This window comes from Thamnophis sirtalis, unplaced genomic scaffold, assembly GCF_051295495.1.
Source record: "Thamnophis sirtalis isolate CommonGarterSnake01/CBP01778 unplaced genomic scaffold, rThaSir2_p1.2 scaffold_15, whole genome shotgun sequence".
Taxonomy (NCBI): domain Eukaryota; kingdom Metazoa; phylum Chordata; class Lepidosauria; order Squamata; family Natricidae; genus Thamnophis; species Thamnophis sirtalis.
In genome coordinates this window covers 25,370,265-25,382,811 of record NW_028261395.1, presented here as the reverse complement: position 1 = coordinate 25,382,811, position 12,547 = coordinate 25,370,265, and the positions used below count along the sequence as shown (strand labels likewise).

The 12,547-nt window shown below is 48.5% G+C and overlaps 1 protein-coding gene across 12 annotated transcripts in view; it reads left to right on the top strand.

Annotated features, from left to right (window-relative positions):
* KCNMA1 (potassium calcium-activated channel subfamily M alpha 1) overlaps positions 1-12,547 on the top strand; it is a 648,117-nt gene that overhangs the window by 618,207 nt on the left and 17,363 nt on the right. For all 12 annotated transcript variants that reach the window (XM_087702562.1, XM_087702561.1, XM_087702560.1 and 9 more), the window contains 3 exons: positions 5,539-5,733; positions 6,842-6,960; positions 8,825-9,049. In XM_087702562.1, the coding sequence (XP_087558688.1) occupies positions 5,539-5,733; positions 6,842-6,960; positions 8,825-9,049 (539 nt within the window). The remainder of the gene's footprint in view (positions 1-5,538; positions 5,734-6,841; positions 6,961-8,824; positions 9,050-12,547) is intronic.

The window sequence follows — 12,547 nt, the reverse complement described above, 5'->3', positions numbered from 1 at the left end:
AGCAGAGCTCTCTGAACAATCCACGGCCGATATGGAACGCCTCCAGCTGAAAACCTCTGCGCAAACCGCTGTGGGGCCTTCCAATCAGACGAACCTCGTAGACGACCTCTCCCCCACGGAAGATGAGGAGGAGGAAACCGTCGGACAGATGAGGACGCAGCCGAAGCAGAGGCCACACCAGCAACCACCGACGCCCGTTCAGCCAGCCTCAAACGCACCTTGCCGCGGATGCGGCGGCCGTCATAGCCGCGCATCCTGCCCGTTTCGTTCCGCCGTCTGCCGCCGTTGCCGAGGAGAAGGACACCTCGCCAAGGTCTGCCGGGCTCTCATGCCAGCCCCATCGTTTATGCAGCCCAGCAACCAGCGCCAGACACCGCAACGCCACCGACAACCACGTTTAGCGAGGCGAGCTGAGGACTGCCATTCAACCTACCAGCTCCCCAGCGCTGAGTGCGTGGTCTACCGGGCCTCCCACGTCCCTGCCGGCGGTCGTAAAATTAGCACCGCCGTTCGTCTTGAAGGTCAGCCTTGCCGAATGGAGGTGGACTCTGGGTCTTCCCGTTCCCTCCTATCTTGGGCTTTGTTTTCCCGTCTTTGTCCCAGGGTTCCTCAGAGTAAATTGCGCCCGGCTGGGGTCTCCCTCCTAGATTACCAGGGAAATGGGATTCCCACGGCAGGAATATTCCACATTCGGGTGGAATATGGAGATTTTAAGGGGAAACTCCCAGTTTTAATTGTTAGGAATAACCTGCCCGCTCTTCTTGGGTTAGATTGGTTTCCCGCTTTGGGCCTCACCATAGAAGGGGTGCACAGGGTAGTCCCCCGTACCGTAGATAGCGTTTTAGATGAGTTCGCAGATGTGTTCGATGGGAAATTGGGCTGTTATAAGGGCACCCCCATTTCCCTTTGCCTCGATCCCCAGGTCGCGCCTATTAGGCTGAAGGCGCGTAGGGTCCCTTTCGCATTGAGAGCAAAGGTAGACGCTGAATTGGATAAGCTTCTAGAGCAGGGGGTAATAGAGCCCGTAGATCACGCCCGTTGGGAAACCCCCATAGTTCTCCCGGTCAAACCCGACGGATCGGTGAGAATATGTGCCGACTATAAGTCGACCATCAACTTGGCCCTGCAGGCAAATCCATATCCTGTTCCTGTAGTGCAACATCTACTCCATTCTTTAGGGCAAGGCCGCATTTTCGCAAAGCTGGATATGGCACAGGCCTACAGCTTCCCGTAGACGACGATGCGGCTACAGCCCAGACCATTGTCACCCACCGCGGGGCTTTCCGTTGCCGCCGCCTCCAATTTGGCGTCTCGGTCGCCCCGGGGATTTTTCAGAGCCTCATGGAGCGGTTGCTCCATGGGCTCCCAGGCGTCGTTCCTTATTTTGACGACGTCCTGGTTGCAGCCTCTAGTCACTCGGAACTCCAAAAAATACTGCGGGAGGTCCTTACACGTTTTAGGGAGGCCGGATTGAAGCTAAAGCGCAGTAAATGCGAAATTGCTGTTTCCCAAGTAGAGTTTTTGGGATTTCTCATCGATGCACAGGGCATCCACCCCACTCCCTCGAAAGTTGCGGCCATAAAAAACGCTCCTGCACCCACCTCTAGGGCGGAATTGCAGGCGTTCCTGGGGCTTTTAAATTTTTACGCCCCTTTTATTCCCCACAAGGCGTCGTTAGCTGAACCGTTACACCGACTGCTTGACCGGTCAGCGGCCTGGAAATGGGGTAGCCGTGAAGCGCAGGCGTTCGCGGCTATAAAGGATGTTTTAACCTCGTCAGCAGTCCTAATTCAATATAGCGACAGGATGCCCCTAGTTTTAACGTGTGACGCCTCTCCCTATGGCATAGGGGCGGTTCTGAGCCATGTTCTCCCGAACGGCTCAGAGGCCCCCATAGCCTTTTACTCCCGGACGCTTTCTTCAACGGAGAGAAATTATAGCCAAATTGATAAAGAAGCCCTAGCTGCAGTGTCCGGCATTAAGCGATTCCATGACTACCTTTACGGTAGGAATTTCACCCTTGTCACGGATCACAAGCCGCTCCTAGGCCTATTGGCAGGCGATAAGCCAACCCCCCCCATTTTGTCTCCCCGCATGACACGTTGGACCGAGTTTTTAGCGGCGTATTCATATACGCTGTTATATCGTCCGGGTAAGCAGCTAGGGCACGCAGACGCCCTGAGTCGTTGTCCCTTGCCACAGACGGACACAGCCCACGTGCCCTCTCTCTCCATTTTGTCTATTGCTGAATCCGACCTCCCCGTTTCAGCTGCGGATGTTGCAGCTTGTACAAAGGCTGACCCCGTTTTATCCCAAGTAGTTCTATGGGTGTTGAGGGGGTGGCCCGTAGAAAAGATAGCGGAAGAATTCCGACCATTTAAGGCACGACAAGCTGAACTTGCCCTTCACGGGGGTTGCCTTGTTTGGGGGGATAGGGTAGTGATCCCCACAGCCCTGCGGGCACGAATCCTGCCTGCACTTCACAAAAACCACCCAGGCATAGCGCGAATGAAAGCGTTAGCCCGCAGCTATGTGTGGTGGCCCTTGCTAGATTCCGAAATCGCAGATTATGTAGGTCGTTGTAGAATATGCCAAAATTCTAGGCCGAATCCCCCCACAGCCGCCCCTCGTGAGTGGGAAATCCCTAGAGGCCCATGGTCCCGTTTACACATTGATTTCGCCGGTCCCTTTCACGGCCGAAACTTTATGATAGTGGTAGATGCTTACTCTAAGTGGGTGGAGTTGGTACTCATGACCTCCACTACAGCAGAGAGTACCGTGAGGGCTCTTCGTAAGATGTTCGCCACACATGGGCTTCCGGATGTGATAGTTTCAGACAACGGGCCCCAGTTTACCTCCACTATGTTCCAAGAATTCCTGGCCGGACAAGGGATTAGACACGCGGCCACAGCCCCGTATCATCCAGCTAGTAACGGTAGGGCGGAGCGCGCAGTTCGCTCAGCTAAAGAAGCCTTGGGTCGCATGGACCAGGGGGACTGGCAGGAGAGAGTGGCGGCCTATCTCTTGAGCCAGCACTCTACACCCTGTCCAACGACTAATAAAAGTCCTGCGGAGCTCTTGATGGGTAGGAGATTGCGAACCCCCCTAGATAGGCTCCATCCACTTTACGCAGGGGATTTACCGAGCAACTTGGGGGCCCTTCCTTCCCATACGTTTAAGTTAGGGGATCCCGTATGGGCTCGTTCCTTTTCTGGGGATCCACGGTGGGTTCCCGCAACCATCACAGCTCTGACTGGCCCCTGTTCCTTCAGGGCCGGCTTGGCCGACGGAACGCAATGGAGGCGCCACCTGGACCAATTAAGGCGACGCCTCCCCGCGGAAACAGACGGCCCGAGCCCCTCAGACATTCGCCCTCAGCATGAGCTACCCTCGATGACTTTATCCCCAACAGACTCCCCCTCCTCGGGAAACGGGGGACAAGCCGATACGAACTTTTCGGATAGACGCGCCTCATTTGGCTATTCTTTCCCTCGAAGCCTTTGTCGAGACTTTGAACCTATATTCCAACCAGATTGCACGGGTCAATCGTCGGACATTCCTGCTGTCACGGACACACCATCCCTCGGGGTTGCGTCGCAGAACCACCGTTCCGCTACAGACATGTCTCCGCTGGCGATTCCCCTCCCGACGACAACCGCCGGGGAGCTACGAAGGTCGGGACGAGAGCGTCATCGTCCCACCTATCTACAGGATTATGTTTGCCCTTCTTGAGGGTGCTTAACTAGGGGGGGAGGGGTGTTGAATACTAGCGCGGGAAGTAAGATCCCCCTTTCTGATTGGCTCTCGGGTGGAGCCGGTTCAATCCCTTCCCCGATTGGCCGGGTTACTCGACGCCCCATTGGCTCATTGTTCAAACCCGGGGGTATAAATGTTTGGCGCGAACCACGCCACGTTGAATCATAGTTACTCTGCTTGAATAAAAGGTTGCTGCTTTACTACCTCCTTGTCGCGTCCTTTTCCTCCGCTCCAAGATGCAAAAGCCCCCCCCCTTTTTTTTTTCAAAAAAAGGGCATGCATACCCTTTAGGAGGCTTGTAGAGGGCTCCTGGGGATGGGTGGCCCAAAAATGAGCAAAAAACACAGCAATTATTTGCCCGAAAAAGAGCATAGATAGCCTCATGGAGGCTTTCAGAGAACTCCAGGGGACTGGGGGGGAGGCAGAATTGAGCAAAAAGTGGCCCATGTTTTGCTCATTTCTGCCCTCCCCGGCCCCCAGGAGCTCTCTGAAAGCTTCCTAGAGGCTATGCACGGCCATTTTGGTGAAGGGGCGGGGTTTCAAGAGGCAAAAAAATGCTGTATTCAGTGTATAAGATGCAGCCAGATTTTCAGCCTCTTTTTGAGGGAAAATTCAAAAATACAATAATTCAATTACAGATTTGTATCCTACCTGTGTCAACTCGGAAAGTTGAGACTGATCCAGGAAGTGTTGATCAGGGATGGTATTCACTTACTTTCCCTACCAGTTTGCAAAGTGAGCAAGTGCACCCCTCCATGCATGCGCTCACACTTCCACACATGCGGTTAGGCTTGAAAACGTGCCTAAATAATGCGGCAGAGTGCCAGGGTGGGGTGTAGGCCCACCTGTGATTTCCACTACCAGTTCAGGTGAACTGATCCAAACCGGCTGAATACCACCTCTGGGGTTGACACAGTTCAAGTGAGTACCCCAGGACTGCCCCAGGAAGTGTTGACACAAGATCAAGGGTGGTACTCATACTTCCCTTGATCTCAACCCTGACAACTCCTGTAATATAATGTTTTGTAGAATCCTTTGAGAAGATGGTTCATGTCAGTGGTGGGATACGACCAGTACGCCCTGGTATGGTGCTTCTGTGGGCCCACCCGCCCACCTGCTCTCCTTACCTCTATTTGAGCTGACTGGGGCATTTGCGCACGTGCACAGAGCATACGGCGACTGTGCAATGCTTCGCCAAGCAGCTGGAGCATTGTGGGCATTGGGTACGCATACACACGCTGCGCATGTGCATATGGTGGAAGCCTGGCGCTGCTGCAGCGTATTGGTTGCAATGGGAGCCGGAACCCACCACTAGTTCACGTAATCAGGAATGCCACCCAAAGCACTGAAGAATATTAGTGACAAATATTTTTTTTAAAGGCAAGCTGGGCTCTATGATCTTTAAATGTGATTTGAACTTTCCAATGGAGGCTCCTCCAGGCTGCTATTAGACATGAAGGTCATGAGAAGGAAGGCAGTTACAGGATCTGCAATTATAGGGAACATGCATGATTTACATTTCTGTACTTTGATCAAAATCAATCCTGAGTTAGATACATACAAACACCGAGACAGAAAGAGAGACACACACATACACATAGTAGTGGGAGGTGAGGACAAATCCAATGGAAGCTTAATAGGGCAGGAAAAAATAGAGTAATTGGGGTCTCCTCTCTGTATATTTGCAGAGGGAAATTATTTGAAGAGACAGCCAAGAACTTTGGTGCAGAAAAGGGCCTTTAAATGCTGTTTGCTTAAGGAGGCATCTTCTTATCCCTACAGACGTACTTCAATGACAACATTCTCACCCTGATACGTACTTTGGTGACGGGAGGGGCCACGCCAGAACTGGAGTCCCTAATCGCTGAAGAGAATGCGCTCCGGGGCGGCTACAGCACCCCACAGACGCTGACCAATAGGGACAGGTGCCGGGTGTCTCAGCTGGCCTTGTTGGATGGACCTTTTGCAGACCTTGGGGTAAGGTCCTCATGAGCAAGCCAAAGAAGCTACGGAAGATTGGCCTGAGATGATCCGTGGGATATGTTAGGCCGGAACGACGAATACATTGCATTCATCGATATGAATGTGAATCTGGCAGGCTGAACAGTATTGGATTCCTGTAATCAAAACAAATGGATGACTTAGGGAATTTGGAAAGTTTGATGTATAAAATGTTTCCTCCTCTTCCTCCCTTCCCTCCCCTTCCCCTCTTCTTCCTTCTTCTCCTTCTCTTTCTCTTCGCCTTCCTTTCTCCTCCTTCTCTTGTCTTCCTCTTCTCTACCTTCCCTTCTCCTCCTGTTTCTCTTCATCTTCTTCTCTTCCTCCTCCTCCTTTTCTTCTCCACCTTTCCTCCTCCTTCTCTTCTCTTCCTCTTCTCCACCTTCCCTCCTCGGCTTCCTTTTCCTTCTCTTCTTCTCTTCTACACCTTCCTTCCTCTTCCTCCTTCTCTTTCTCTTCTCCACCTTTTCTCTTCCTCCTCCTCTCTTCTCCTTCTCTTCTCCACCTTCCCTCCTCCTCCTTCTCTTCTCCTTCTCCACCTTCCCTCCTCCTCCTCTTCCTCTTCTACATGTTCCCTCCTTGTCCTCCTCCTCCTCCCTTTTTCCAGAGCAAGGTGGAACAGTCCTGTCCTATGACATCATGTTCTCCTTGCTAAAATCCAAACTACCTTCATGACAATTGACAACATCACCAAATGAAGCTACTTCCAAGATTAGAGCAAGAAAGCAAATGTTGCGTGTTCTTAATCATCCCAGATTGCATTGTTCTTCATTTGTGGGAGCAGCTGATCTGCGGATCCCAAACTTGGGAGTTCATTTCAAATAAGACTGATGTTCCCATTTCCAGCACTTTGATTGTGGTTAGGGTTGTTGTGCACATATTTATTAGCTGTTCCAAGATTGAACATTTAAAATGAAAGAGTTCCTTGAGGAATTGTCTCTCACTTGCAGCAGATTCCCTTACACTTTCTTTGGCAAAGAACTATTGATTTAAATTATTTCCCTCATGTTCCATGTCATAGTGATAACTGAGAGGGTGGGGAAAACATTTCTTTTATGTATTTGTTTGTTTGCTTATTGTTTCCTAGGATGGTGGTTGTTATGGAGATCTATTTTGTAAAGCTTTGAAAACTTACAATATGCTCTGCTTTGGAATATACCGATTAAGAGATTTCAACTCAAGCACGCCTAGCCAATGCACGAAACGGTATGTGCCAACTTTTTGGGGCCTGATCCTTGTTATTTTAAATATGTCCAACCATTCATTAAGTGAGGTTGTTCTTTTTAGAACCCAGAAAACAGTTATTCAATAGCTGTACTTTTGTTAGCACCAGATATCTTTTTGCTTCTCCACAGAAATAAATAGAAATAGACAACTGCTTCAAAAACATTCTGTGTTTGATAGGACCTGCAAACCAGAACATTTCAATTTCCCACAATTCTTTCTTGAGTGAGATGTTGAAAGGAAAGTGTTCTGACCCAGGCTCCCCCAGCAGCACAAAGCCTCGTCCTCGTCCCAATAAATCCCTTTTATTTAATTTACAGTGAATTCCTCTCCAGCAAAGTTTTTCCTCTCCCACAGTCTTTCAAGATAGTTCACAATTACCGACCTTGATCAGGCTTGGAGCATGGCCAGGCCGATATCTTTCAGAGGCCACAATACTTGGCAAGAATGCAGGAATGAACTAATTGTCTCCTGCAAACACCCCTCCCCTTTTGCTCCTCTTTTATTCCCTGTGGGAGGGGCCATTCACCATCCCACCTGTGGCCATACTCCCAAGTCCCTTCGTTTGGCAACTCTGTTCTTGCGCACACTGGGAACAGGCTCCAGCTATTCCTCTGCCTCACTGATGTCTGACTCCGAAGGCAGCTGATAACTGTCGGACGGCCCTGGCCCCATCTCTGCCTCCAACACAGAGCCCTCATCGGAGCCTTTCCCAGACTCCAGGATTGGCCCATGTTCTTCCTCAACCTCCTCACTGTCGGAATCTGCTGCCAGCTCTACTGGCCACTGGCGGGCCACAACAAAAAGTGGAGAAATGGGGCAAACTCAGGGTGTTGGTTACCACCTATAAAGCCTTTTATGACAGGGGACCAGCCATTTCCCCCAAATAGGTTTTGTCCATCCCACTTGCTCCAGCAGGAAAGGCCTACTTTGGATCCTGTCTGCCAAAGAACTTTGAGTCTCCTGCTGGAGGTGAGAGCTGCCTCAACAATCTTGGCCTTCTGGAAGAGCCTCAAGCATGTCTCTTATGGTTGGCCTTTGTCCCAATAGACTGGTGGTGGCTGACAGAATAGAGAGATTCCCCACTGCCCTGTTGCCTCTCCTCCTGGTTTTATTTAATTTTCATAATTTTAAGCATTTTGTATTATATTTTAAAATGTTTTATTATTCTATGAGCTGCCCAGTCGCTGCAACAGTGAAATGGAAGGAAGAGATAGAAATAGAAGGAAGGAAGGGGGGAGAGAGAGAGAGACAGACAGACAAAGAAAGAAAGAAAGAAAGAAAGAAAGAAAGAAAGAAAGAAAGAAAGAAAGAAAGAAAGAAAGAAAGAAAAAAAATAAATGCAGAGAGAGAGAGATACTATAAACATTTTTTCGTTCTGTTGGACATTTTTGGCTGGAAAGTCACAGATTTTGGAAAATCATAAATGCCACATTGGAAATGAGGGAGGGAGGGAGGAAGAGATAGAAAAAGAAGTAAGGGGAAGAGAGAGAGAGAGAGAAAGAAAGAAAGAAAGAAAGAAAGAAAGAATACATGCAGAGAGAGAGAGATACTATAAACTTTTTTTTTGTTCTGATGGACATTTTTGGGTGGAAAGTCACAGATTTTGGAAAATCATAAATGCCATGTTGGAAATGAGGAAGGAAGGAAGGAGGGGAGGGAGGGAGGGACAGACAGAGACAGAAGGATGGATGGATCAGCCACAACTTCTGGAGCCAAAGGCCGTTCTGCTGATTAATTGTTCTCACGGACAGGACATTTCTCTTGTGTTCTAGGTTGGCTCTCTCTGCGATAAGCTTCTATCCATTACTTCTTGTGTTGTTGTTTTTCTTCTTTTCTTTTCCAGTTTTGTTATAGCCAATCCACCTTATGAATTCGAGCTGGTGCCGACGGACTGGATCTTCTGTTTGATGCAGTACGACCACAACGCCGGCCAGTCTCGGGCGAGTCTCTCTCACTCTTCCCACTCTTCTTATGCGTCTAGCAAGAAAAGCTCTTCGGTCCATTCTCTGACGGCTACGGCGAATCGACAGAACCGCCCAAAGTCCAGGGACTCCCGGGAAAAGCAGAAGTACGTGCAAGAAGATAGACTCTGATCCATGTCTCTCCTCTCCCTGTGTGTGAAGCTGTATCCACTCATTCTTTCCTAATTGGTGTGTCCAATAATTAGCTTCCTCCTGTTCTCCTCGGCTTTCCCCCATGGATCCCCCATTTTATACACATACGTATGACAGTGTGCATGTGGTTGTCATTTTTATTTTGATACCATGAAACCCTTTTTAAGCACAACAGCAACCAAGCAAATGGACCAAAACCCCATTGACGATTGCAGAGCGGATCTGATAAAGAGCGAACTGCTAAATAGTGCAGCGATTTTTCCTCTCCAAGTGAGATAATGGATTTGGGGTTGGGTTTTTTTTTTATAAAAAAAGAAGTCAACTCCAGAAATAGATGTACTTAAGGAAAAGAGTAAGGGACCTGGCAGCTCAATGCCGAGCTTGTCGATCAGAAAGGTCGGCAGTTTGGCCGTTCGAATCCCTAGCGTAACGGAGTGAGCTCCTGTTACTTGTGCCAGCTCCCGCCAACCTAGCAGTTTGAAAGCATGTTAAAAAATGCAAGTAGAAAAATAGGGACCACTTTGGTGGGAAGATTAGAGCGCTCTGTGTGCCTTTGGCATTGAGTCATGTCGGCCACATGATCACAGAGACATCTTCGGACAGCGCTGGCTCTTTGGCTTAGAAACGGAGATGAGTACTACCCCTAGAGCTGGAAACGACTAGCACACAAGTGCGAGGGAACCTTTACCTTTAAGGTAAGAGTTGGAGTGTGGGGAGAGAGAGAGAGAGGGAGAGAGAGAGAGAGAGAGACTTCACAATCACATACATAAAGGCGGGATTCTCCCAATGGAATCATTTTGCAAGCATTAGTGAAACCTACCAGGGAGATGAGAAAATTCAATCCCTTGGGCTGCAGATAACATGTGTCTTGCACACCATTGTAGTTGTTGTTTTTCCCCATAGTCTTACACACATGCTGTTACACTAAAGCAATGTTAGCTTTATCACGGTGCCTTCTTTCATTTAATACCCAGAAATTGTTAGGGATGTCGTTTTTCCCATTGTAGTGATTTAACCTTTTTTTTTTTTTAAGATTAAAAAAAAATCTGCTTGCATATTAAGTCCCATCTAGCCTGCCACACGAATAACTATCTTTTCTGTCCCTTTTTGACATCTGGGATGTAGTGCTACACACAATTTATAAATATTGGATGCAACTCATTAGGATATTCCTTCCTGAGACTTTGACTTCTAATAAAAGGTGCATTTGTCACCTGGTGTACAAAATAGATGAGGTAAAAGCTTCTTCACGTAGCAAAGGAGCATACATAGAATATTCAACACGGAGCAGAAAGTTTTCCTTAATTTAAGCAATGTTCCACAGGAGATCTTTTCTCTCTCTCTCTCCCTCTCTCTCCCTCTCTCTCTCCCTCTCTCCCTCCCTGCTTGGAGATTTTTAATTTAGTGCTGTCAATACCTCAAGGAAGACACACACCTTGAAGAAAAAGTGGGACCAGGCCTTAGCTAATAGGCTTGGCAAGCCTGTTTGACAGTAAAATTTACAGGTAGTCCTCCACTTACAGCAGTTCATTTAGTGATTGTTCAAAGTCGCAACGGCACTGGAAAAAGTGACTTGGGGCTGGTTTTTTTCACGCCTACAACCTTTGTAGCATCCCCATGATCACATGATCAAAATAGCAATAGCAATAGCAGTAGACTTATATACCGCTTCATAGGCCTTTCAGGCCTCTCTAAGCGGTTTACAGAGAGTCAGCATATTGCCCCCAACAATCTGGGTCCTCATTTTACCCACCTCGGAAGGATGGAAGGCTGAGTCAACCCTGAGCCGGTGAGATTTGAACCGCTGACCTGCTGATCTAGCAGTAGCCTGCAGTGCTGCATTTAACCACTGCGCCACCTTGGCCAGATGTTTGGCAACTGGTCTGTAGTTACAACCGTTGCTGTGTCCCAAGGTTTTCTGGCGACCTTCTGACCAGCAGAACAAATGGGGAAGCCTGATTCACTTAACGGCCGTGCGACTAGCTTACCAACTGCCGTGATTCACTGAACAACTGGGGCAAGGAAGCCCCATCATAAAATGGGGCAAAACCCATTGGACAAATGTCTCACTTAACAACAGAAATTTGGGGCTCCATTAAGGTCCAAGGTCGAGGATTACCTGTACCAGCTGATTTTAAAAGATTAAAAAGAATCCACCAAACAGGTTGCCTTATAGGTCTTTACTTTGGTAGCCACTCTAATAGATTTGCCAAATCTCGCTTCCTTATTGAGTGTTTAAACTAAGTGTTAAATTCAACACTCCTTACAAGTATTCCCAAACACAGGACTCTTTGATTTTTGGAGCCACATTTTTTATTTTTGGAGCCATGCTGAAGCTTTGTTTCTCTCTGTCACTCAAAAAATAATTCACTTCCAGAACAATAGGTGTCCATTTGTAATCCTAGGGTAGCTGTTTTCTTGCAGACATGATGATGTTACCTAGTTAGGTAATGAAACATCTGCAAGAAAGCAACCAAGTTCGGGCAGCACCCAACAGTCCTCTTCCCTCCCCCCTCCTCCTCCTCCTCTTCTCCTTCCTCTGGTCCACAAACCCCACCTCCTTCTATCACTGAGGATGTTATGTAGTTGGGTAAGGAAACATCTACAAGAAAGCCACCAAGTTCAGAGAACACCAAGGATACCACAGTCCTCCTTCTCTTCCCCACAAACCCCACCTCCTTCTATCACTGATGATGTTACCTAGTTGGGTAATGAAACATCTACAAGAAAACCACCAAGTTCAGAGAGCATCAGGAACCCCGCAGTTCAGCTCTGAGCCACACATCTTCTATCATAGCATATTTTTCTTAATAAGGCCCCTAGCATTCATTCTGCCTGCCCACTTGTCCCTCAACTGCTCTCATGCTTGTGGAAGTTGGTGATACTTTGTAGATTGCTCCTCACTTGCCAATTAATCTGCCGGCATTATTGGCGGCATGCACATGTGCAAACAACACTGCTGCGTAATTCTTCCCTGTTGCCATGGGCATATTTACAGGCCATGGGGCATGTTCCCCCTCCCTTTTTTTGAGGCTGTCTTAGCCTTTAGTCCTCCTTGCAATATGCTGATATTTTCTACAAAACCATTTGAGAAAGCCCTGTTCTCAAAACATAGACATGACAAAATCTGATATTTCACAGTTCTCAGCACAGCCATCCCAAAATCCAGTGGTGGGATTCATCTGGTTCAGGGCGGTTTGGGTGAACCGGTTGTTAAATTGCTGGCTGGCCCCACCCCGCCCCTTCCAAGAGTCCCCACACATCCCATTTTGGCTCCCAGATAGATGCAGAGAGGCCTACTAGGCCCAAAACAGGTGCCATGGTGTGACAACGAGTGCTCCCGGGTGCAGTAGGCCGGATGTTGTCTGTCACACTCCTGGGCCGTGCCCACCATATCCACACCCACCCAGCTGGTCATTAGTGCAGAGAACCAGTTGTTAAATTATTTGAAT